Below are 26158 nucleotides of genomic sequence, written 5' to 3' on the forward strand. Positions count from 1 at the left end.
CTCCCTCCACCATGAATTGGTCCAAACTGGGTTTTTTAGAGGCTCCCTCCACCATGAATTTGCCCAAACTGGGCTGTTTAGAGGCTCCCTCCACCATGAATTGGTCCAAACTGGGCTGGTTAGAGGCTCCCTCCACCATGAATTTCCCAAAACTTGGCTGTTTAGAGGCTCCCTCCACCATTAATTGGTCCAAACTGGGCTGGTTAGAGGCTCCCTCCACCATTAATTGGTCCAAACTGGGCTGGTTAGAGGCTCCCTCCACCATTAATTGGTCCAAACTGGGCTGGTTAGAGGCTCCCTCCACCATGAATTTCCCAAAACTTGGCTGTTTAGAGGCTCCCTCCACCATTAATTGGTCCAAACTGGGCTGGTTAGAGGCTCCCTCCACCATGAATTTGCCCAAACTGGGCTGTTTAGAGGCTCCCTCCACCATGAATTGGTCCAAACTGGGTTTTTTAGAGGCTCCCTCCACCATTAATTGGTCCAAACTGGGCTGGTTAGAGGCTCCCTCCACAATTAATTGGTCCAAACTGGGCTAATTAGAGGCTCCCTCCACCATGAATTGGTCCAAACTGGGTTTTTTAGAGGCTCCCTCCACCATGAATTTGCCCAAACTGGGCTGTTTAGAGGCTCCCTCCACCATGAATTGGTCCAAACTGGGCTGGTTAGAGGCTCCCTCCACCATGAATTGGTCCAAACTGGGGTGGTTAGAGGCTCCCTCCACCATTAATTGGTCCAAACTGGGCTGGTTAGAGGCTCCCTCCACCATTAATTGGTCCAAACTGGGCTGGTTAGAGGCTCCCTCCACCATGAATTTGCCCAAACTGGGGTGGTTAGAGGCTCCCTCCACCATTAATTGGTCCAAACTGGGCTGGTTAGAGGCTCCCTCCACAATTAATTGGTCCAAACTGGGCTAATTAGAGGCTCCCTCCACCATGAATTGGTCCAAACTGGGTTTTTTAGAGGCTCCCTCCACCATGAATTTGCCCAAACTGGGCTGTTTAGAGGCTCCCTCCACCATGAATTGGTCCAAACTGGGCTGGTTAGAGGCTCCCTCCACCATGAATTTCCCAAAACTTGGCTGTTTAGAGGCTCCCTCCACCATGAATTTGCCCAAACTGGGCTGTTTAGAGGCTCCCTCCACCATTAATTGGTCCAAACTGGGCTGGTTAGAGGCTCCCTCCACCATGAATTTGCCCAAACTGGGGTGGTTAGAGGCTCCCTCCACCATTAATTGGTCCAAACTGGGCTGGTTAGAGGCTCCCTCCACCATGAATTTCCCAAAACTTGGCTGTTTAGAGGCTCCCTCCACCATTAATTGGTCCAAACTGGGCTGGTTAGAGGCTCCCTCCACCATGAATTTGCCCAAACTGGGCTGTTTAGAGGCTCCCTCCACCATGAATTGGTCCAAACTGGGGTGGTTAGAGGCTCCCTCCACCATGAATTGGTCCAAACTGGGGTGGTTAGAGGCTCCCTCCACCATTAATTGGTCCAAACTGGGCTGGTTAGAGGCTCCCTCCACCTTGAATTTCCCAAAACTTGGCTGTTTAGAGGCTCCCTCCACCATTAATTGGTCCAAACTGGGCTGGTTAGAGGCTCCCTCCACCATGAATTTGCCCAAACTGGGCTGTTTAGAGGCTCCCTCCACCATGAATTTGCCCAAACTGGGCTGTTTAGAGGCTCCCTCCACCATGAATTGGTCCAAACTGGGCTGGTTAGAGGCTCCCTCCACCATGAATTTCCCAAAACTTGGCTGTTTAGAGGCTCCCTCCACCATTAATTGGTCCAAACTGGGCTGGTTAGAGGCTCCCTCCACCATGAATTTGCCCAAACTGGGGTGGTTAGAGGCTCCCTCCACCATTAATTGGTCCAAACTGGGCTGGTTAGAGGCTCCCTCCACCATTAATTGGTCCAAACTGGGCTAATTAGAGGCTCCCTCCACCATGAATTGGTCCAAACTGGGTTTTTTAGAGGCTCCCTCCACCATGAATTTGCCCAAACTGGGCTGTTTAGAGGCTCCCTCCACCATGAATTGGTCCAAACTGGGCTGGTTAGAGGCTCCCTCCACCATGAATTGGTCCAAACTGGGCTGGTTAGAGGCTCCCTCCACCATGAATTTCCCAAAACTTGGCTGTTTAGAGGCTCCCTCCACCATTAATTGGTCCAAACTGGGCTGGTTAGAGGCTCCCTCCACCATGAATTGGTCCAAACTGGGGTTTTTAGAGGCTCCCTCCACCATGAATTGGTCCAAACTGGGGTTTTTAGAGTCTCCCTCCACCATGAATTGGTCCAAACTGGGGTTTTTAGAGTCTCCCTCCACCATGAATTGGTCCAAACTGGGGTTTTTAGAGGCTCCCTCCACCATGAATTTGCCCAAACTCTGCTGGTTAGAGGCTCAATCCACCCTGATTTTCAAAACAAATGTTGGTGCCAACCTCAACTTACTACAAGGGCCAAATTCACTGCTGGTGACAAGCTCTCCTCACTGCAAGTGCCAAATACACATGTTTCAAGGTGTTTTCCTACTGTCAGAGAGGTGGTATTGAGTGTGTAAAGTGTGTAGTTGTTAGGCTGTGATGTTGGGGTAATAGAGGGTCTTTGGTGTGTTAGATGCCCCCAGACATGCTTCCCCTGCTGTCCCAGTGTCATTCCAGAGGTGTTGGCATCATTTCCTGGGGTGTCATAGTGGACTTGGTGACCCTCCAGACACGGATTTGGGTTTCCCCCTTAACGAGTATCTGTTCCCCATAGACTATAATGGGGTTCGAAACCCGTTCGAACACACGAACATTGAGCGGCTGTTCGAATCGAATTTCGAACCTCGAACATTTTAGTGTTCGCTCATCTCTATTCATTAATAATTGTTCTTCCTCTAGATTTACTATTAATAGTTCCTTTTTGTACATACCCCTCTAATATCATAATTCCGCTATCCTTATTAATAATAGTCTCTCCTTATGAATACAAAAAAATATATATTTATGGGGGAGCTATAAGGGTAGAGAAACTATTATATGAGGGGGTAAGGTATAAAATTGAACTATTATAAATATGTGCCCTACTTTTTTTTATTATTGGCCACTTTTATTTCTCATAAAATAATAAAACTTTTACTCACCTTTTATGCTTCCCCCATGTGTCCTGATGATGAAACCTCTCTCCCTGCATAGCACGCTGATAGACTGGTTATTAAGGTTGCCCCGATCTGGGTCACCAGACCAAACCTCTGGTGCTGCAGATCGCGTGGCCCCTTTGGAGACAGAGGGCCCTGGGCATTTCCCCAGTTTGTCCCCCTAACGCCGACCATGACTATATTGGACAACAGTTCAGGCTGGGAAATCCAGCAGATGTGGTTTGGATTCTATTGTGTGTATGGGGTGTAATACAGTAAGATTTATGGCATCCTACAGTATTATTCCATTTAAGTGGCCATATTTAAGCAGCCATGGATTGTGTTCACCTCTACAGTGACCTAGAGCAGTGGTGGTGTCTCCTGCCCCGCTTCATTACTATTCACTATCACTGACCTCTGTCTCAGCACAGTGAATACTAATGAAGTAGGCCGCGCTGCCGTCGTTTGCTGCCTGTGCCACTGACTTCACTTCTTCACACGGTCTGAAGCGTCTCAGGCAGCGGCAGCTCAGTGGGGAATATACTTATAAGGTTATGTTATTCAATAATAGTAATATCAGTTTTCTTCTTGTCAGATGACTGTACCAGGAGCTCAGAAGGACATCTGATATCTACAGATTATAAAGCAGAGGATCATGGTATCACACAAGATCCATGTGAAGGACATGCCATTACTCCAGATATACCCTCAGACCTTCAGGAGAAAGATCTTTCTTGTAATTTATCACAGTCTGTTAAGCAAAATGAAAGTTGCAGAAGGGGTGCTATACATCAGAGAACTCACACAGGAGAGAAGCCATATTCATGCCCAGAATGTGGCAAATGTTTTACTCGGAAATCAAGTCTTGTTCACCATCAAAAGATTCACACAGGGCAGAAGTCATATTCATGCCCAGAATGTGGCAAATGTTTAACTAGTACATCAAATCTTGCTAGACATCAGAAAATTCACACAGGACAGAAGCCATTTTCATGCACAGAATGTGGGAATTGTTTTATCACTAAATCAGACCTTGTTACTCATCAAAGAACTCACACAGGAGAGAAGCCATATTCATGTCCAGAATGTGGGAAATGTTTTGCTCACAAATCAGTACTTATTAAACATAAGAGAGCTCACACAGGAGAGAAGCAATATTCATGCAGAGAATGTGGGAAATGTTTCTCTCAGAAATCAAGTCTTGTTTACCATCAAAGGATTCACACAGGGGAGAAGCCATATACATGCCCAGAATGTGGGAAATGTTTTGCTCAGAAATCAAATCTTGTTGCACATCAAAAGATTCACACAGGGGAGAAGCCATATTCATGCAGAGAATGTGGGAAATGTTTTGTCTCTAATTCAGATCTTGTTAAGCATCAACGAATTCATACAGGAGTGAAGCCATATTCATGCCTAGAATGTGGGAAATGTTTTACTCAGAAATCAAAACTTGTTGAACATAGAAGAACTCACACCGGAGAGTTTTCATGTCCAGAATGCGGGGAAAGTTTTCTCTCTAAATCACAACTTGTTCAACATCAGAGAAGTCACACAGGGGAGGAGCCATATTCATGCTCAGAATGTGGGAAATGTTTTACTAGGAAATCAACTCTTGTTCAACATCAAAAAATTCACACAGGGGAGAAGCCATATACATGTCGAGAATGTGGGAAATGTTTTACTATGAAATCAACTCTTGTTCACCATCAAAAAATTCACACAGGGGAGAAGCCTTATTCATGCCTAAAATGTGGGAAATATTTTACTGTGAAATCAAATCTTGCTAATCATCAGAGAATTCACACAGGAGAGAAGCCATTTTCATGCCAAGAATGTGGGAAATGTTTTATCTCTAAATCAGACCTCGTTACTCATCAAAGAACTCACACAGGAGAGAAGCCATATTCATGTACAGACTGTGGGAAATGTTTTACTCAGAAATCAGGTCTTGTTTATCATCAAAGAACTCACACAGGGGAGAAGCCATATTCATGTCCAGAATGTGGGAAATGTTTTACTCAGAAAACAAATCTTGTTAATCATCAGAAAATTCACACAGGAGAGAAGCCATTTTCATGCCAAGAATGTGGGAAATGTTTTAGCTCTAAATCAGACCTCGTTACGCATCAAAGAACTCACACAGGAGAGAAGCCATATTCATGCCCAGAATGTGGGAAATGTTTTACTCAGAAATCAGGTCTTGTTTATCATCAGGGAATTCACACAGGGGAGAAGCCATTTTCATGCCAAGAATGTGGGAAATGTTTTATATCTAAATCAGACCTAGTTACACATCAAAGAACTCACACAGGAGAGAAGCCATACTCATGCCCAGAATGTGGGAAATGTTTTACTCAGAAATCAGGTCTTGTTTATCATCAGGGAATTCACACAGGGGAGAAGCCATATGCATGCTCAGAATGTGGGAAATGTTTCATCTCTAAATTGGAACTTGTTAAACATCAGAGAATGCACACATAATCATTGATACTGTTTTGTATCTGTTGCAGTTGTAAATCTGAGAGGAGGCCACTAAGATTGTAGAAATTTTGGTAGTAGTCTCAAAAATATTAAGCTATAGTGTCCGGATGGTCACTAAAATAAACTTCCTCTAATCAATATCTCAATTGAAGTCCCATAAACAACATATAGAGATAATCAAAGCACATATGGAAACAAGCTAGAAGACTTTATATATTAATTTTATTCTTGTAAAATACTTTATAAAAGATAAATTGCAATTTAGTCCCCAATATAAAGTGTAAAGCATGATAGACGATCTTGAAACGACTTGTTTCAAAATGATAACACACAGAAACACGAAACTCCTGAATCTACAAAAGCAGCAGTATCAGTAACACAAAGACAAACACAATAGAATAATAACCTCTTACCTGGGGATGACAATAGGACCAGAAGATAAAGATCACTGCGCTTCACCAGATATTACATGCTAATACTCTTTATTAATGTCCAACTAGATACACAACGCGTTTCAGGCTTACTGCCCTTTCTCAAGTGTAATGAACTATATCGTAAAAACAGAATACAAATCCAGAATGCATCACATTCTGATGAAGGATCCAACAGAAGTCAACCAGCCTCATGTCAGCCATCTTAGATTTCAGGGCCTGTAAATTTGACAATGGGATGGGGGAACCTTGCCTCTTTGACCCTGAGACTTAACCCAGGGGAAGGGTAAGGGTAAAAGTGTTGTATGAACAAACTTTAAGGACAGGGATGTCCAAGTCAATATGTTTCTACTACATCAAACTTGTTATCAAGAAAAAATTAAAAAATGCTGATGTTGGGTGTTCTCAGACAGAAACGTTGCTTATCAATTATGTACTCGAGCTCTATAATTTGGAGACTGATATGTTGCAATAAAATACACAAGATCAAAGAAATCATTTAGAGCGCCGTCCATCCTTTTCCTAAGTTTCTCATCTATGCCAGCAGCCATCCCCCACTGCTCTGACACTTATCACCTATCCTGACCCCGCCATCATCAGAACAGGGCTCCTGCATTTGCACTACTGCTCCAGTCATCTCTATGGGAAGGCCGATAGGAAGTAGAGCTCAGCCTTCCATTATCTCTGGCTGTCCCAAAGAGATGAACGGACTGATGGTGAACCTTTTTGAGACCGAGTGCCCAAACTGCAACCCAAATAAATTATCGCAGAGTGCCAACACGGCAATTTAACCTTAAAACACTGCGGATCCACTGTTGAATTTCTAACATCCAAAAAAACCTCTCTTTATCCGTCAGGACACCCTTATTAAAGACATCCTGAATCAGAGATCTACAGTGCCTTGCGAAAGTATTCGGCCCCCTTGAACTTTTCAACTTTTTGACGCATTTCAGGCTTCAAACATAAAAATATAAAATTTTAATTATTTGGGGAAGAATCAACAACCAGTGGGACACAATTGTGAAGTGGAACGAAATTTATTGGATATTTTAAACTTTTTTAACAAAGAAAAAACTGAAAAATTGAGCGTGCAAAATTATTATACATTGCTTTATCAAAACTGCTTTGTTTGGCCGCTATCTTAATTTATTCACTTCATTGTTTACACTGGTTTCTATGACCATGGGCCCAGGACCACAAGCTTATCTGCTCTGACATAGCTGCCTGCACTCAGGGGGGAGGGAGGGGCTGAGCGCTGGCAGCAGCTCTGAGCTGTGTATGTCTCTGCCACAGATAACGGAGCTCCTCAGATAGGGGAGGGGGGAGGTGAGAGCTCCCGGATTTCTGAGCTCTTATCTCCTGCTCCTCCACTTATCAGCCGGTTTACTTGAATTTGGCTGATAAGGGCTGAGATAGGGAGTCTGGCACCTCTGTATGTATTACAAACTGACTCAAATCCGGCTCTGCTACATCAGCTTCCGACTGTGGTAATTCATTAACAACCAATCCCTCATTACTGACTGCAAACATAGCAGAGCAAGTGAAACCCCGCCCACCAATGTGCCGAGAAGACCAGGAAGTGAACAGAGCACACAGCCTGCAGGTTGGTGAACAAGTGTGATGTGAATACCCCTTTACTACTTTGTAGCGCCACCATGTGCTGCGATTACAAGTCGCTTGGGGTTTGTCTCTATCAGTTTTGCACATTGAAAGACTGAAATTCTTGCCCATTCTTCCTTGCAGAACAGCTGGAGTTCAGTGAGGTTGGATAGAGACGTTTGTGCAGCATCAGCTCTTTCCACAGATTCTCGATTGGATTCAGGTCTGGACTGTGACTTGGCCATTCTAACATCTGGAGACGTTTATTTGTGAACCATTCCATTGTAGATTTTGCTTTATGTTTTGGATCATTGTCTTGTTGGAAGATAAATCTGCGTCCCAGTCTCAGGTCTTTTGCAGACTCCAACAGGTTTTCTCCAGAATGCTCCTGTATTTGGCTCCATCCATCTTCCCATCAATTTTAACCATCTTCCCTGTTCCTGCTGAAGAAAAGCTGAAACCAGGATGCTGCCCCCACCATGTGTGACAGTGGGGATCAGGGTGTGTTCAGGGTGATGAGCTGTGTTGCTTTTACGCCAAACATATCCTTTTGTACTGTGACCAAAAAGTTGGATTTTGGTTCCATCTGACCAGAGCCCCTTCTTCTACATGTTTGGTGTCTCCCAGGTGGCTTGTGGCAAACAACAAGACTTTTTATGGATATCTTTCAGAAATGGCTGTCTTCTTGCCACTCTTCCATAAAGGGCAGATTTGTGCAGCATATAACTGATTATTGTCCTATGGACAGACTCTCCCATCTCAGCTGTAGATCTCTGCAGTTCATCCAGAGTGATCATGGGCCTCTTGGCTGCATCTCTGATCAGTCTCCTCCTTATTTAGAGGGACGGCCGGGTCTTGGTAGATTTGCAGTGGTCTGATACTCCTTCCATTTCAATATGATTGCTTGCACAGGGCTCCTTGGGATGATTAAAGCTCGGGAAATCTTTTTGTATCCAAATCTGGCTTTAAATTTCTCCACAACAGTATCTCGGACATGCCTGGTGTGTTCCTTGGTCTTCATGATGCACTCTGTGCTTTAAACAGACCCCTGAGCAAGTGCAGTTATACGGCGACTTAGTTACACACAGGTGGATTCTATTTCTCTTCATCAGTCATATAGGACAACATTGGATCATTCAGAGATCCTCACTGACCTGAACCGAGTGAGTTTGCTGCACTGAAAGTAAAGGGACCAAATAATTTTGCACGCCCCACTTTTCAGTTTTTTCTTTGTTTAAAAAAGTCTAAAATATCCAATAAATTTCATTCCACTTCATAATTGTGTTCTACTTGTTGTTGATTCTTCCCCAAAAATGTGGCAAAAGGTTGAAAAGATCAAGTGGGCCGAATACTTTCGCAAGGCACTGTATATTCTTCCGGATGTGAAGCAGAGGGATCTGTGGGAGGGTTAGAGGGAGGGAGGGGAGAGTAAGACTCTAGGTAAGAGACAATGCGGTGTGCTTCATCTACATAAGCCTCCCAATCCTGAATCACCACAGCTCCCCCTTATAAGAGTACTAGCTATAACCCGCGACTTCGTCCGCTGTCCCCTCACCCTTGTGTGATCCACCTGCAGCGCGGTCCGTGGCCCCCCATGGCCCTTTCCTTGCGGCCAGCGCAGTCACCTCCCACAGCGTCGTGGGCCAGGACCCCACCGCCCCGCTGCTGCACCTCTGGCCCTCCCCTTTCCCTCCACCTGCACCCCTGGCTCTCCCCTTACCCCCCACCCGTGTCCCCGGCCCCCTTTAGAGTTACGGTCACCTCCTACATCAACCTCTTCCCCTAGCACCACCCACCTGTGACCTTGGTTACCCTCCCCCCTTTCCACATGATCAATCTGCCCCCCCCCCCTACTTGCCTTCTGCCCTCTGGTGTGAAACCCGGCCCCCTCTCTAACCCCTACTACCAGCACCTCCCCCAAACCAGCAAACCCCCCCCCCTCGGCCCCTACCGATCACCCATGCCCCACCACCCCTCTCCCCCTTAAGCAAGCCGGTGATCCCTGTTCCCGCAGCACAGCTGACTAAGATGGCATTTCCTCTGCCGGCACTACTATGTTCGTGTTCAGCGCTGGCACCCGGAGCAAGCTCTGGGGCCGGCATCACGTTATTATGGCAGCCGGGAGCCGTGCACAGGGTCCCCGAGCTGTCGGTCTTTCACTCCTACTGCAGCCTATGGCACGTAGCCTGCAGTAGAAGCGCCGGTTTTATGCTATGCTATACCAGCGTTTCTATTGCAGGTTACGCAGCCTAGGCTGCAGTAGGAGCAAAAGACTGACAGGACGAGGACCCTGCGCAAGGCTCACGGCTGCCATAGGAACATGTCCGGGTGCCGACGCGGAGAAGGAATATAGCGGAGAAGGAGCAGCGCAGCGCCCACGCACCGGCAGAGGACATCAGGACAGGCCAGCTGTGACTGAGGCGGCGTTAGGGTTAATGGAGACGATCGTTGCGGACACTGGCCACCCCCCTGGACTCACCTTGTGTATGGTGTGTAGTCCGCAACATCTGCCGGTCCTGTGTAGCCGGCCGGAATGCCAGCAGTGTGTAGGCGGCCTGGGATGGCAGCAGCGGCTGGAGCATGTGGGCTGCCGCCATGTTGACTACGGTCTTCCCGGTCAATCGGCCCGCCCACACTTTGCCAGCAACGTATGGTGCTGCAAATAGGAGGTGCGTGGAAAGACCTGGGCTTGCGTAATGCCAGCTCCTACATCAGAGAAGGAGAGAGCTTTGGAGGGTCACGGTGGCGATTTGGGGTGAGTGACCCACATTTAAAGTAGCCTATTCTTCCTTCCTGGGCAATATGTCGGTGTGTGTGAAATATCAACAAAATCCATTCAGCCGTTTGGCTGTGATTGAGGAACAAACATCCGAACATCCAAACACACAAACTCACATTTATAATATTAATAGGATAGGATTACCTAGAGTATTTGTCTGTCTGAGGTGGATGATCAGAAGACTCAATGGTGGAGGTGGGGGTGTCTTTTGATCATCGGACTCAGGCAGCAGAGAGGCTAGGTTCACCTCTGCACACGTCACACACAGACGGCTCTGCTACATACACGTCACACACAGACAGCTCTGTAGAGACCTCTAATATCTGGTCATGTGATTCTGTGACTCCTCCCACACAGGTGACATCATCACAGGTCCTTTAGCTCACTAGGATTTAGTATCTTCTACAGCTATAACAGCAGTAAATGATCGTGTGACTCATTGACTCCTCCCACACCTATGACATCATCACAGGTCCTGTGAGCAAACGGCTGCTGTACCCGAGGAGGTAAGTGCTCGCTCTCAGCCCTTCTCATACATTCAGTGGCCCCCACACACTATAATGTCCTCCTTGTGGCCCCCACACACTATAATGTCCTCCTTGTGGCCCACACACACTATAATGTCCTCCCTGTGGCCCCCACACACTATAATGTCCTCCTTGTGGCCCTGTTGGATCCTACAATAGACCTGAGACTGGAGATTCCCCTTCCAGCAATGACCCTAAACCTCCAGCCCGAGCTCCAGTGAATGGTTTCGATCACAGAATATTCCGCTCTTAGAACGGCCCAGTCACAGTCCAGACCTGAATCCCATTGAGCATCTGTGGCAAGACATGAAAATTGCAGTTCACAGACGCTCCATCCAATCTGGCTGCAAAGAAGAAGAAGGGGCAGAAATCTCCTCTCTAGATGTGCAAAGCTGGTAGAGACCGAGCCCAAAAGACTTGTAGCCGGAATTGTAGCCAAAGGCGGCTCTACAAAGTATTGCTATAGGGGGCTGAAGACTTTTACAAGCCCCTGTATCGGTGTTAGATCTCTGGATGGAACATTCTCCGGGACACTCATTCCTCTCATGTCCCTACAGCGGGGCCCATTCTCTACGTCCTCTATACCATCATGTAAGATTCTGCTCATTTCAGTAAGTCACAAACCTACAGATTCCCGTTGGCCACTTTCTCCTCTGCATTAGTCACTTGTTGTTGCACGTTGCGTACTAGGCTGTAATACTTCCTCTTCTGTCAGGGTCAGGGAGGACTGTACAGTTAGTTCCAGTGTGCTGGTAATATCAGGGCCGAGTGTCTTCTCCTCTATGGCCAGTAGATTGTAGTCCAGACAGAAATTTGGGAGATCTATCTGTGACAGTTGTGGCTGTTCCAAGAGATCGATGGACGAACCATCACTTGTTGTGACTGAAGCTGCAGGGAAAGTCAGTGTCATCTTTACAAGTGTCAGCTCCGTATCTTTGGACTCTTCCTCACCTTCTTGAGGGTTTCTTCCCCTCCTTAGTGGGTAGCGCGGCTCATTCTACTAGAGCTGCTGGAGCCTCCTGGGCTGTTCGGCATCAGGTTTTGCTTCTTCCAGATCTAATTTGGGTTGCAACACCCCGGGCAGTACTGAACACCCCTCAGCCAGTACGCTTGAGGCTGGTCTAATACTCCCAATGAGATTCTGTTCAGCCTATCACACACCTTATATACCCACCAAGCCGGCCCACAACAAGTCACTCCCTTCCTGAGCTACACGCTGCCGACGTCAGAAGTAGGAGGTGGTGATAATAATGGGACTCAACTCTTCTATTTATTCCATGGGATTCCGTGTAGTGATTACATTGTCTCATCTTCTCTCCATTCAGGTTCCTACAATATAGAATCCTCTCAGTATCTTCTATAGAAGAGAATATTCCTGATTGATCCATCAAGGATGGAAAGAGACAGGAACAAGATGGCGGAAAGTCTATTAAATCTCACCCTAGAGATCATCTACCAGCTTACTGGAGAGGTGAGAGATTCTGATGATGTCATCATGACATCATTCTTATCTATAGTAATAACAGATGATATGACTGGAGAGGTGATGGACTCTGGACATGTATGTAGTGAGATTTATTAATGTGTCTCCCCATAACCAGGATTACACAGTAGTGAAGAAGACCTCTAGTGGGCGCTGTCAGGCTCCTGTGTATGAGGGATATGGAGGAACCCTGAGCCCAATCCCGGGGCCTCCACCTCACCCCCTGATACAGGAGGAGATCAATGGACAGAAGATCCTAGAACTCACCAAGAAGATGCTGGAGCTGCTGACTGGAGAGGTGACACTGCTGGGAATGCTGGGACATTATACAGTAACTGGAGGGGTCGGGGTGATGACTGTATCATTGTGTTGTCAGGTTCCTATAAGGTGTCAGGATGTCGCTGTCTATTTCTCCATGGAGGAGTGGGAGTATTTAGAAGGACACAAGGATCTGTACAAGGAGGTGATGATGGAGGACCACCAGCCCCTCACATCAGCAGGTAATAGACATGGCTATATACACATGGACTTCCATTATTTGTATGTACAGAATGAATTCAGTCCCTGTCTGTGTTTCCTACAGGTAGATCCAGTAAGAGGACAACACCGGAGAGATGTCCCAGTCCTCTTCTTCCACAGGATGATGATCAGGTAGATGGAGATATTCCCTATGATGTGTAGACGGGCTGTGAAGTCCTTGTGGTCAGTCTTGTTGTATCCAGCAGTATTATATGGTTATATACATGGGTGGTGTCATTGAGCCGCCATCTAATATGTTTATCCGGCTTCTCACAGACCTGCAGCTACTGTCAGGACATCTTTCATCTTCATGCGGATTAATGATCTAGAACATTCTCTGTGACTTCCCCATTTGTCCAGTGACTTTTACATTATTTGTTTCACAGATTTTCCATCAGGATAAAGATCTGAGCGACATTAATGTTATATCTATGAGAATAAAGGAAGAGCCCTATGTGAGTGGTGATGAGGAGTGTGAGGAGGACATTCCTACAGGGACCCGCCCAGGTGAGGAGTCACCACTATATAAAGCACAGAAGGGTCACTGATTCTATTCAGACATTGTTTAGACTATTTGTTGTTCCCCGATTCAGGTAAAATACTAATAATACCTGAATATAAATGTGATACCGCTATAGGGGGTAATAAATGTAGTATAGAATAGAACGGACAGCAGGAATATGGACTTGACATCGATGTGAACGAGGCAAATTTCTTCCTCACCGGCTGTCAGTCCTCGTGAAGGGAAAGAATTTACCAGAATTATATAGCAGATTATTTCAGGTAGCGGAAAAATAATCCTCCTGCTCGATCTTCAGGCAGATTCCACCTCCGAGCTCTATGGAAATAAATGGGAGGTGAAAAATCCCGCCTGGCCAGTAAGGAATCTGATGGAGATTGTAGTGCCAATGTAGTGACTGGCACAGACTGGAGGCCTCACTGTAGTAACCAGCCCAGACCGGTGGCATCGCTGTAGCATCTAGACTGATAGATGAGCCTGGCCACTGCATTCAGAATAGATTGTAGAGGGGAGAGTTTAGTGAGGGGATTAGTAAGGAGTTACAGTAGTCAAGGCGAGAATGAATCAGAGAGACAATAAGTGTCTTTAGTGTATCTCTGGTAAAGAAGGGGCGTATTCTGGAGATGTTTTTGAGGTAGAGGTGACATGAACGTGCGAGTGATTCAATATGAGGGGTGAAGGTAAGGTCTGAGTAAAGCATAACCCCGAGGCAGCGGGCCTGCTGCCTAGGAGTTATAGTAAGGCCTGAGACTGCAATGGATATATCAGGACAGATCTATTAGATGGTGGAAACAGTAGTAGCTCAGTCTTAGAGAGATTTAGTTTCAGATTGAGCAAGGACATGATATTAGAGACAGCAGAGAGACAGCCACTGATGTTCTGTATGAGTGCAGGGGTGATGTCACGGGAAGATGTGTATAATTGGGTGTCATCAGCATAAAGATGGTATCTGAAGCCAAATCTGGTGATGGTTTGTCCAATGGGGGGCTGTGTAGAGAGGGAAGAGTAGGGGGCCTAGGACCAAGCCCTGAGGAACCCCAACAGCAAGGGAAATAGGGGAGGAAACAGAGCCCGCGAATGATACACTGAAAGTGCGGTCTGAGAGATAAGAGGAGAACCAGGAGAGCGCAGTGTCCTTGAAGCCAACTGAGCGGAGCATAGTGAGGAGGAGTTGATGGTTAACAGTGTCAAAAGCTGCAGAGAGTTCCAGAAGAATAAGAAGAGAGAAGTCACCATTAGATTTAGCCATTAGGAGATCATTGGAGACTTTTGTGAGGGCCGTTTCAGTAGAGTGCAGAGCGCGGAAGCCAAATTGTAAGGGGTCAAGCAGAAAGTTAGCAGAGAGATAGCGGATTAAGCAAGAATAGACCAGGAAGGGGAGGGGAGAGACAGGTCGATAGTTAGCAGCACAGGACGGGTCCAGGGAGGATTTCTTCAGTAGCGGGGTTATGACAGCGTGTATGAAAGAGGATGGAAAATTCCAGAAGAGAGAGAGGTTAAAAATTTTAGTAAGGTAAGTTGTGACAGCAGGCGACAGAGATTGGAGAAGGTGTGAGGGGAAGGGGTCACGACTGCAGGTTGTAGGGCGAGATGAAGAAAGTAGCTGGGAGACTTCCTCTTCTGTAACAGGTTCAAAAGATGAGAATGGACTGTCTGAAGTGCGGTTGGTGAGGCGATCAGTACTATGGTAGGTGAAGGGATCACTGCCACCTGGGGCTTGGGCAGTTATTTCCTGACGGATCTTATCAATTTTATCATGGAAATAAGTGGCCAGGTCTTCAGCACTAAGGTCTGTGAATGACGTCTGCACCTTGGGTGTGAGTAAGGAGTGAAAAGTTTCAAAAAGCCTTTTAGGGTTGCTGGAGAGAGAAGAGATGAGGGCGGTGAAATAGTTTTGTTTGGCGAGGTGAAGGGCAGAACGATATGTTTTAAGCATAAATTTGAAGTGGAGGAAATCTGCAGGTGAACGTGATTTTCTCCAGAGACGTTTGGCACACCTAGAGCACCGCTGAAGAAATCGTGTCTGTGGCGTGTGCCAGGGTTGCTGCCTCCTATGTGGGACTTTACGAGTGAAAGGGGGGAGCCACCTCATCCAATGCATTTTAAGGGTTTCATAATAGTGACTGGTGGCCAGATTGGGACAGGAGATTGAGGAGATGGGGACAGAGAGGACTGTAGAGTATCTGAGAGGTGCTGGGTGTCGATAGCACGCAAGTTCCTATATGTGTGATGGGTAGGGGTATCTTGTGAAGGGGAGAGGGCACTGATGGTGAGAGATAAAAGATTATGTTCAGAGAGGGGCAGAGAAGAGTTAGTAAATTTAGAAACTGTGAGGAGTCGATGGAAGGCAAGATCAATCTCTCTGCAAAATACAAATAAATGTATAACACTTATACAATGTGATTTTTCTGGATTTTATTTTTGATATTTTTACACTGTTAAAATTAATCGCCCTTAAAATTATAGACTGTTCATGTCTGTCGGTGGGCGAACTTACAGAATCAGAAAGGGATCACATACTTATTTCCTTCACTGTAGTATATATATATAAAATGGGGGCTATTTTTAAGGAGTAATTATTAATAATAAAGCTGGGGGAATAATTATTATGAAGGAGGGGTAATTATTCTTCTATCTTTATTAACCCCTTAGTGACCGGCTTGTTTTGAACCTTAATGATCAAGCCAAGTTTTGGAAATTTGCCATGTGTGACTTTATCAGTGAATACCGTGTATACTCGAGTATAAGCCGACCCGAATATAAGTCGAGACCCCTAATTTTACCACAAAAAACTGAGAAAGTGTATTGACTCAAGTAGAAGCCGAGGGGGGAAATGCAGCAGCTACTGGAAAATATTAAAAATTAGAATGGTCAGAGTTTTTGGGTGCAATAGGTGCTGGGGAAGGGGAGGGGGTGTTTTGGTTGTCTGTCTGCCCCTTCCCTGAGCTTGAGGACTGGGGTTTTTTCCCCCCACTTGGAATTCAGTCTGGCTGAATATAGGGTATCTGCAGTGCTCCTATTAACCCCTTCCCGTTGGAATAGGAGCCCTGCAGATACCCTATACCAGTAGACCGGGCACTTTCAGACACAGGGATACCTAATGTGTATGTGTTTTCCAGTAATTTTCTACTTTGAGGGCAGGTTCACACTACACTGGGCAGGAGACGGAAACTGGCAGGCAGTTTTCAAACCCATTCATGGGTTTGAAAAGTGTCCGCCGGTGAGCGTCTTCTGCTTTCCATGGCGAAACAGTTTTTATTTTAACCGGACTCAAAGTCGGACATGCAGGACTTTGTGTCCGATAAAAAAAACTAAACGGTTTCACCGCAGAAGAAGACGCTCACCGGCGGACACTGAATGTTGGTTTCCGTCTTCTGCCGACAGAAAACGGAAACCTGCATAACTGAGATCGGGTGCTGTGAACCTGCCCTTATATGTATTCTAGGGAAAGGAGTGATCTAGAACTTCTATTCATTTTATATTTCGTTTAAACGATTATTTATTAATTTTTTTTTCACTATTTTTTTTTTAGCCCCCCGCTCCCCCAGGGGACTTGAACCTTCAATTTGATTGCAAGTCCCATAGACAGCAGTACAAATGTATTGCCGTCTATGGGAGATTCTCTACACTACTATTACGGATGGTCATAGCCAGCCACAATAGTAATATAGCAATGACGGGCCTGGGAGCCTTCATTAGTCTCCCGGCTGTCGTTGGAACAGGTCAGCTCCTGCAAGTCTGAGCTTACGTGGCCACGTCATCCGGCGTGTGATGGAGCCGTGGGGGAGGGGGGGGGGTCGGGGTCTGCTTTCCTGGCCTGCTAGCAGAAAATTACCGTAATGACTCTAGTATAAGCCGAAAAGCACTTTTTCAGCACAAAAACTGTGCTGAAAAACTCTGCTTATACTCGAGTATATACGGTAATTCTGTAACAGTATCAGGCATCCAAGCGATTCTGAAATTGGTTTTTTGTGACATGTTGTACTTTACTGTGAGGGTAAAATTAGATTGATATAACTTGCGTAAATTTATTAAAAAACTCGCAAATGCTGAAAATTTTGAACATTTTTAAAAAAAATTTCCACTTTCAGCTGCGGAGATGTACACAATAATACAGGGCAAAAAAAGCTACTAGTTCTATATTTCCAAACGTTCCTTTTGTGTTTCAAGCATATCCTACTAATCCTATCCTAATTATATCATGGAAGACAGATTTGCATATTCTTCCCATATCCTATCCTACTAATATCCTACTAATATTATAAATGTGAAAGTTTGTGTGTTTGTGGATGTTTGTGTGTTTGGATGTTTGTTCCTCAATCACGCAAAAAAAAAAACGCTCAACCGATTTGGCTCAAATTTTCAACAAACATAGTTCCTAGGCAGGATTGAACGATAGGCTACTTTTCGCCACAATCGCAGACATACGTTTTTCCCACAAAACCACAACTCATACCACCAGCTCTGCAATCCCACACACTTTTTAGCATAGAAATCCACAAACTCCCTATTGCCCTCTCGGGCCTAGCTCCTAACCCCAGGCAGGGGAGGAGGCCGAGGCTGGGGTCAGGGGGTGGGTGCAAAGGGGTCGGGGGGGGAGGGGGGTTGAAAAGGGAGTGCAATGGCACCTAGATGGGCAAACGGATTTGGCTGAAATTGCGCACATATATAACTTGGTTCCCGGATTGAACGATAGGCTACATGGAATTCCCGTACGCCATCGCAATTCACTCCTGTGACCGGTGCTTTTCATTTTAGAATTCGCTGCAGGACCTGGGACGCTGTAGGACCTGGGATGACGTCATCCCAGCCCCATCAGCAGCTCACCTGGATGGGTGCCGTTTCTCTATGTGGGCGGAGCTATCGGCCGGCTGGCATCCACAAAAACATGGCGGCTCTCAGAGGCCCAGAGCGTCCTGAACCAGCACCCGTACTCTGGCGCAGCGAGAAGTGCGTACGATGCCCGCCTGTGTGAGCTTACCACAGGACCGCAGTGCTCTGCCGTGGCCGGACAGGGGGTCACCTGCGCCGCGGTCTGGAACGCTGGTTCGGCCTGCTGTCCCGTGGCGGCTGCGGCCTCTGGACTCTGCATGTCCGTCGGGGATGTCGCCAATGTCTGCTCAGGGCTATCTACAGTGTCATTCGGCCGCAGGAGAAGGGTTGTGATGACAGGCGAGTTAGGGGACTTTGAGAAGGGAGAGGGGTGGGGTGTTGGGAGTGAGGAAGTTGCCGGTCCAGTGGGGGACGCGGGAATGGGGGGGCCTGGGCAGGTAAACCCGGGGGCCCCTGGAAGGGGGACGGGGACAGGGCCGCCACAGCGCCCACAGATGGAATGGGGGCACATGGCTTGCCGCGGGAGAGGGGCCCTCATAGGCACCCCTTTAACATTGGTGCACGGGGAGCCCGGGGTTTGGTGAGGCCATGAGCACAGGTTGGTGGGGGGAAAGGTGACACAGGGTCTGGGGGGGGGGGAGGGAAGGGGTCACTGGGTAGGTAAGACAGGGAAGGGGGCATGGGGTGGTGGGAAAAAGGGGGCACGGGGTAGGTAACACGGGGTAAGGGGGCATGGGGTTGGGGGGGAAGAGGACACAGGGCTAGGGGGAAAAGGGGCATGGGGTAGGAGAAAGAAGCGAGCACATGAGGGAGTGGGTAGGAAAAATGGGGGTTGGCGGGCGCCAGGGGGGAGATGAGGAAAAGGGAGCCGCTGTGGACACAAGGTAAAGGAAGAAGCCTGCGTGGCGCTACAGGTGGGTCGCGCAGGGGGTCAGGGTTCTGCGGATGAAGTCGTGGGTACTGTTAGTTATATTATAAAAAAGTCTGGATGTTTGTTCCTCAATCACGCTAAAACGGCTGAACAGATTTGCTTGCAATTTGCCACATACAAATATTGTAACCTGCATTAGAACATAAGCCTACTTTTTAGCACGTCAAATGACATGGATTTTTAAGTTCACATTACGCTTGAGGACCTTTGATGACATCATCACAGGTCCTTGAGCCATTCTGTGATAGGATCACACTATTGTATGGGCGGAGCTACATAAGATTCACCCGGACAGTGTGCAAGCCACTACAAAATGGAGATGAACAGAAAGTCAGGCGATTACAAAACATGCAACCAGTGTGTGTACAACAGGAGTATCTGGGGTCTAAAGTTTGTGTTGGGATATGTGGTGTTCGGCCTCTGGTGGGAAGGGAAGGGCGAACTGTGTCAAATTTCAGCATCAGCCGTTCAGCCGTATCTAACACAGACGCTGCGAGGACAATCACACAAGACAACCCCTGTGATCCAAACTGCCAGATGTAGCAGAGCTGAGGTAGCCGTAGCACAGCTTGCTCTGCTCTCCATAGGGATGTACATGCAGCTGGGTCTGCTGGGCATATGCACAGATGTAGCAGAGCCTAGACGCGGAGGCAGGCAGATCATCGCTACCCACATTTTGCTAAATATAAGCGGCTCATCGCCAACAACAACCCGCAGATGAAGTTGTGGGCAGAAGCTAGTTTAAAATTTTGCATATTTGAATAATTTAAACAAGTTACAAGTTTATAAGCAAATTTTGGAAATTTTAAGTATGTGATTTTTTTTATTTTTTCCTGTACCAAGCTGTGTTTGCAGTCAGGAATAGGTGGCAGAATGATAGAACCTCCCATTAAATGACACAATTTGGAAAACTAGACCCCTTAAGGTATTTATTGAGGGGTATACTGAGCATTTTGACCCTATAACGGTTTCACAGATTTTACTAACCTTGGGTTAAAAATTCTTAAAATGTCCCTTTATCCCTAGTTTTCATTCTCACAAGGGGTTAAAGGAGAAAAAGCCCCCCATAGTTTGTTACACAATTGCTCATGAACACGGCAATACCCCATATGTGGCCAGAATCTGCTGTGTGGGTACGTGGTGGGGCTCAGAATGGAAAGAACGCTATTTGGGTTTTGGAGGGCAGATTTTGCTAAGATATAGTTTTCTGGTGCCATGTCACATTTGCAGAGCCCCTAAAGTACCAATACAATAGAAACCCCTCAAAAGTGACCCCATTTTAGAAATACACCTGTCAAGGAATGAATCAAGGGGTATTATCATTTTGAGCCTAAAAATGCTGAAATCTGCCATTTCGGTGCCCAATATGTTGCACCCACTTTGTGTTGTCAGAGACTGGCACTAAAACTATTAAGGGGCCATCCCGAGGATCAAACAATTATATATGTGGGTGTAAACTGCTGCTTGGGCTCACAGCAGGGCTCAGAAGGGAAGGAGCACTGCGCTTTTTAGCTTTTGGGGTACAGATTTAGAGGGACTTTCTGGGCGCCATGTTGTTTTGGCAGAGCCCTGGAGGTGACCGTAAACTGGAATTCCCCAAGAAGTGACCCCATTTTGTAAAAGCAATTTTAGGGTCTCTGTTAATGTGACATGGTGTCCAAAATCCAACAATCCAAATCTGCACTCCGAAAGCACATATCGCTCCTTCACATCTGCGCCCTGCTGTGTATCCAAATATATATGCCCACATGTATGACACTGGTGTACCCCGGATAACGTACTTAAAGTGAACCTATCATGCTAATACATTTTTTTTCTGAGTAACACGTAGGAATAGCTTTAAGAAAGTCTATTCGTCTCCTACCTTTCGTTGTCTTCTCTGCGCTGCCATTCCGTCGGAATCCCGGTTCTTGACGATATGCAAATGAATTCTCTCATAGCATTGGGGCAGGCCCCAGTGCTCAAACAGCAATGGGAGCATCCCCAATGCTGCAAGAGAACTTTCTCCAGCACCGCCTCCATCTTCGTCAGCAGCGTCGTCTTTGTCCTCTTCTTCCGGCAGTGGCTTGTAGCTTCTAGGCCTCGGGCCTTGGGCAAAGCAGACTGCGCATGTCCACAGGCCACAAGAAAATGGCCGCTTACACAGTATTCCAAATGAGACAAGCAAGTTGACCTAGGCTGCTCAGAAGGGATGTTAATAGAATGCCGAGGACCCTCCCCTGACCTCAGCATGCGGTCGCCACAGGCGGAGAGCCAGTTTGGGAAATACAGTGCCAATGTTTGTCCGAGACTGCAGAAAATGCCTAACTGGAGATATTTGAAGAAATTGGGCAGACGGAGGGTGACATTACACTGGGACAGCTGGAGGAGGATATTAAACCATGGGGGGTAGCTGGAGGGGGACGTGTCTGCCTCTAGTTGCCACCAGTTTAATGTCCCCTCTAGTTTCTGCTAGTTCATACTGGGGCACCAGGAGAGGGACTTAATGCTGTGGGACATTTGGAGGGAAATTTTATAATGTGGGGGTGTATAATGTTAGGGTGACTGAAGGAGGATTTTACTTTGTGGGGCACATGGAAAAATGATTGAGAATGGGCGGAGTCAGTGGAGAAGCGGGTGGAGCTAAATTTGCCACTGTGCGCATGGCCCTCTAGAACCGTTACAATTTCTCATGTGGCCCCATGGGAAAATTAATTGCCCACCCCTGGTCTATGGGGAAAAAAAGTTTGTTTCAGGGAAAACTCAAATTCGACTCAGGAGGGTCACCAAGTCCACTATGACACCTCAGCAAATGATGACAACACCTCTGGAATGCAACTGGGACAGCAGGGGAAGCATGCCTGGGATCATCTAACGCTCCCAATATGATTTTTGGCCCTTGGAGTGAGTAGAGCCTTGCACCAGCAGTGTTTTTGGCCCTTGGAGTGAGTAGAAACTTGCACCAGCAGTGTTTTTGGACCTTGGAGTGAGTAGAGCCTTGCACCAGCAGTGTTTTTGGCCCTTGGGGTTAGTTGAGCCTTTAAACAGCAGAGATTTAGTATTTGGCCCTTGGAGTGAGTTGAGCCTCTAACCAGCAGTTTGGGGAAATCAGGGTGGATTGAGCTTCTAACCAGCAGAGATTGGGGGGAATCAGGGTGGCTTGAGCCTCTAACCAGCAGAGTTGGGGAGGGGGGGGAATCAGGGTGGCTTGAGCCTCTAACCAGCAGAGTTTGGGGGAATCGGGATGGACTGAGCCTCTAACCAGCAGAGTTGGGGGTATCAGGGTGGATTGAGCCTAGTAGCAGCAGAATTGTGCAACGCTGATGGTTGAGGAGTATGAGGAGGAGGAATTGTAGAGGTTGAACACACACATGAAACTTCATGTCAGGGTGCTTGACACCGGTGGACATGAAAATGATGGGTCTATCCAGTGGCTGTTAATTTTGATGAAAGTCAGCCGGTCAGCACTGTCAGCTGACAGCCGGCTGCGCTTATCTGTGATTATGCCACCGGCTGCGCTGAAGACCCTTTCCGATAGCATGCCGGCGGCAGGGCAGGAAAAGACCTCCAGCTTTAAATACCTTACCCAGGCCAAATGTATCAAGAAGGCGATCAAGATAAGTCCAATGGACCCTATCAAAGGCCTTTTTGGCAGAAGGAACGCTATTTTGGTTTTTGGAGCACAGTTTGGTTTTTGGACATCATGCCTCTGAATTTCCAATAAAGTGGAATCCGCAGACATGTCACCCCATTTTGGACACGAGCCCACAGATGGGATTTATCAAGTGGAGTAGCGAGCATTTTTAACCCTTGAATTTTGCATTTATTTAATTTCCAGAAATGAATGCGCAGCTGATAATGAAAAGTTAAAAATGAAATTTTTCCAGAGATTTGCCATTTCAGTGCCCGATATGTTGTGCCCAGCTTATGTCAGCAGAGACACACACTGCAAAAACTGTTATGTGGGTATCCCGGGCACAACAGCTTTTAGAGCGTTCCTCTCTGATACAGGTCGGGCACAACATATTATGCAGTGAAATGAAGTATTCCTGGAAAAATATCATTTTCTCCTCTCACAATCAGCTGTGTATTCATTTATAGATAATAAGTTATAGCAACACTTGGGGGTTAAAAATGCTCTCCTTACCCCTGGATAAATCCTTTAGGGGTGCAGTTTCCAAAATAAGGTCACATATTTACTGGCGTTTCAGCTCTGCAAAAGTGTCATGGCATCCAAAAACCAAATAACCCTTCTTCCCTTCTGTGCCCAGCTGTGCCCTAATATCAGTTTATACCACATATGACATTATGTATGTTATCTGGGGTACATCAGTGTCATACATGTGGGCACACAGTGGGGCCCAGAAGGGAAGGAGCGCTATGTGGCTTTTGAAGTACAGGTTCAGATGTTTGGTATCTGGACACCATGTCATGTTTGTAGAGCCTGTAAGGTACCAGATAAGTGGATTCCGCAAAGGAGTGACCCCATTTTGAAAACTGCACCCCTCAAAGAATTTGAAACTAAATCTCTCCAAGACTGAGCTACTACTGTTTCCACCATCTAACAGATATGTCCCTGATATATCCATTGTAGTCTCAGGCCTTACTATAACTCCTAGGCATCAGGCCCGCTGCCTCGGGGTCATGTTTGACGCAGACCTTTCCTTCACCCCTCATATTGAATCACTCGCACGTTCATGTCACCTCCCCTCAAAAACATCTCCAGAATACGCCCTTTCCTTACCAGAGATAGACTAAAAACACTTATTGTCTCTCTGATTCATTCTTGCCTTGACTACTGTAACTCCTTACTAATCGGTCTTCCCCTCACTAAACTCTCCCCTCTACAATCTATTCTGAATGCAGCGGCCAGGCTCATCTATCAGTCTAGACGCTACAGCGATGCCTCTGGTCTGTGCCAGTCGTTACATTGGCTGCCTATTCATTATAGAATACAATATAAAGTTATCACCCTCATCCACAAGGCTCTCCATAATGCCGCACCTCCATACATTTCCTCCCTCATCTCTGTCTACCGCCCAACCCGTGTTCTCCGCTCACTCAATGACCTAACACTTACATTCTCTATTATCAGAACCTCCCACGCTCGTATACAAGACTTCTCCCGAGCTGCACCACTTCTCTGGAATGCTCTACCCCGGATAATCAGATTAACTCCCAATTTCTACAGATTCAAACGCAAACTAAAGACGCATCTTTTCAGACAGGCCTATCACAATTCCTAATGTAAACCCTTAACCCTCCTCTGTCCCCGCTCCCACATTTCCCCACATGATATGATGTCATCTTATGCTAACTTTATAGGTCCAAGATCCATCCACATGCACGACTGGTGACGGCTCATACAGTCTTATGTTTGTGTAATGACAGTCACCTCTATTACGAAAGTGTCTGACCTCTGTATAAGCAATGCCGCCCCTGCTACCTCTTGTGTCACCCCCTCTACCTCATAGATTGTAAGTTCTTGCGAGCAGGGCCCTCAGTCCCATTGTGTGAAATGATTTTCTTTGTAATGTATCTGTCTGTATTTGAACCCTACAATTTGTACAGCGCTGCGGAATATGTTAGCGCTATATAAATAAAATGTATTATTATTATATTATTATTATATATGGTTGTAATAAGTAGTAATATCCCAAGCGGGAATATATAAGCTGTGCGGAGTACATTGGGAAAACCAAATTCCCTACTATATCCCCAGTCGCTCCTATGATTGGGGGGGTCACTCTGGGGGTCACTTTGGGGTCACTTCTGGTATATTTTCTCTCATAAGCTCTAAATCTGGGGTGTCCCCTGATATTCACTCGCACAGCTTATATATTCCCTTCCTGCCGCTGCCAGTTGTGTTCTAATGATTTTGGTGATTTGGGGTTTTTTTGTCTTCAAATTACTAGATACTATATTTTCTTTATTTTTCTGGTGACGTGGCCATATAAGGGCTTGTTGTTTGCGGGATGAGATGCATTTTCTAATGACACCATGTTTGGCTGCCTACAACTTATAGAAAACGTTGTATTAACTCTTTTTTTGCTGGATTTTTTTTAAAAAAAATCAATTCTGGCATTGTGTTTTACCTTTAAAATTTTTCGCCATGTAGTGTACAGCATAAGTAGCATGTAGCCTTTATTATGTGGGTCGGTACGGTTACGGCGATACCTCCTTTATATTTATTTTTTATGCGATACTAATTCCGCAGAGGAAAAACACATTTGGGGACATAAATCAATGTTTCTTGTATTTCCATCTTCTGAAAGGCGTAACATTTTTATTTTTCGATTGATAGTGCTGGTTGAGGGCTTATTTTTTACAGGACAGCCTTTGCTTCTTATTAGTACAGTTAGGGGGAACATATGACTTTTTGGTCACATTTTATAGCATATTTTGTAAGGTGAGATGACAAAAAAATCACTACTTTAGGCGATTTTCTTTTTTTTTTTTTTTAGCGTTCACCGTGTACATTAAATATTGTTTCAGTTGTATTCAGTTCAGTATTGTATAGAATGTTAAGGACGCGATGATACCAAATATGCATTGTTTTTAGTTTTGTTTTTTTATATCATTCATTTTCTACAGAAAAAAGGGAATTTTGGGGGCTTTATTAACTTTATTAATTTTTTTTTCATACACTTTATTTTTCACTTTTCTTTTTTTTTTTACTTTTTCATGTGTCCCTTTAGGATACTTGAATAAAAGGATCAATAATTATCTATTATACGCTGCAGGACAGAGCATTCAGTGTCTTGCAGCATATAGAGGCTGTCTGCAGTTCACTTCCTCATTACCCGGAAGGATCAACCAGGTAACGGAGGTCTATAGCAGCCTGGGGTCAGTGGCCAGACCCCAGGCTACATTTTAGAAACACCGACACCCCCCGGTCTCGCCGCGGGGGTGCCGGAGGGGACAGCAAGATCGTGCAACCCCTTGTGTTCAGCGACCATGT

The 26158-nt window shown here is 46.2% G+C and overlaps 2 protein-coding genes across 3 annotated transcripts in view; one reads left to right on the forward strand and one right to left on the reverse strand.

Moving 5' to 3' along the window:
* The window catches only part of LOC142191151 (uncharacterized), a 1229165-nt gene that overhangs the window by 685821 nt on the left and 517186 nt on the right, over positions 1–26158 (reverse strand). The window lies entirely within an intron of this gene.
* The window catches only part of LOC142189845 (uncharacterized), a 236989-nt gene that overhangs the window by 208214 nt on the left and 2617 nt on the right, over positions 1–26158 (forward strand). Inside the window, exon 3 of one of the 2 annotated variants that reach the window (XM_075262256.1) lies at positions 3897–5592. In XM_075262256.1, coding sequence (XP_075118357.1) covers positions 3897–5592 — 1696 coding nt within the window. Of the gene's footprint in view, positions 1–3896; positions 5787–26158 lie in introns of those variants that run through there. The other variant, XM_075262255.1, reaches the window with a different exon arrangement.

This window comes from Leptodactylus fuscus, chromosome 1 (assembly GCF_031893055.1).
Source record: "Leptodactylus fuscus isolate aLepFus1 chromosome 1, aLepFus1.hap2, whole genome shotgun sequence".
Taxonomy (NCBI): Eukaryota; Metazoa; Chordata; class Amphibia; order Anura; family Leptodactylidae; genus Leptodactylus; species Leptodactylus fuscus.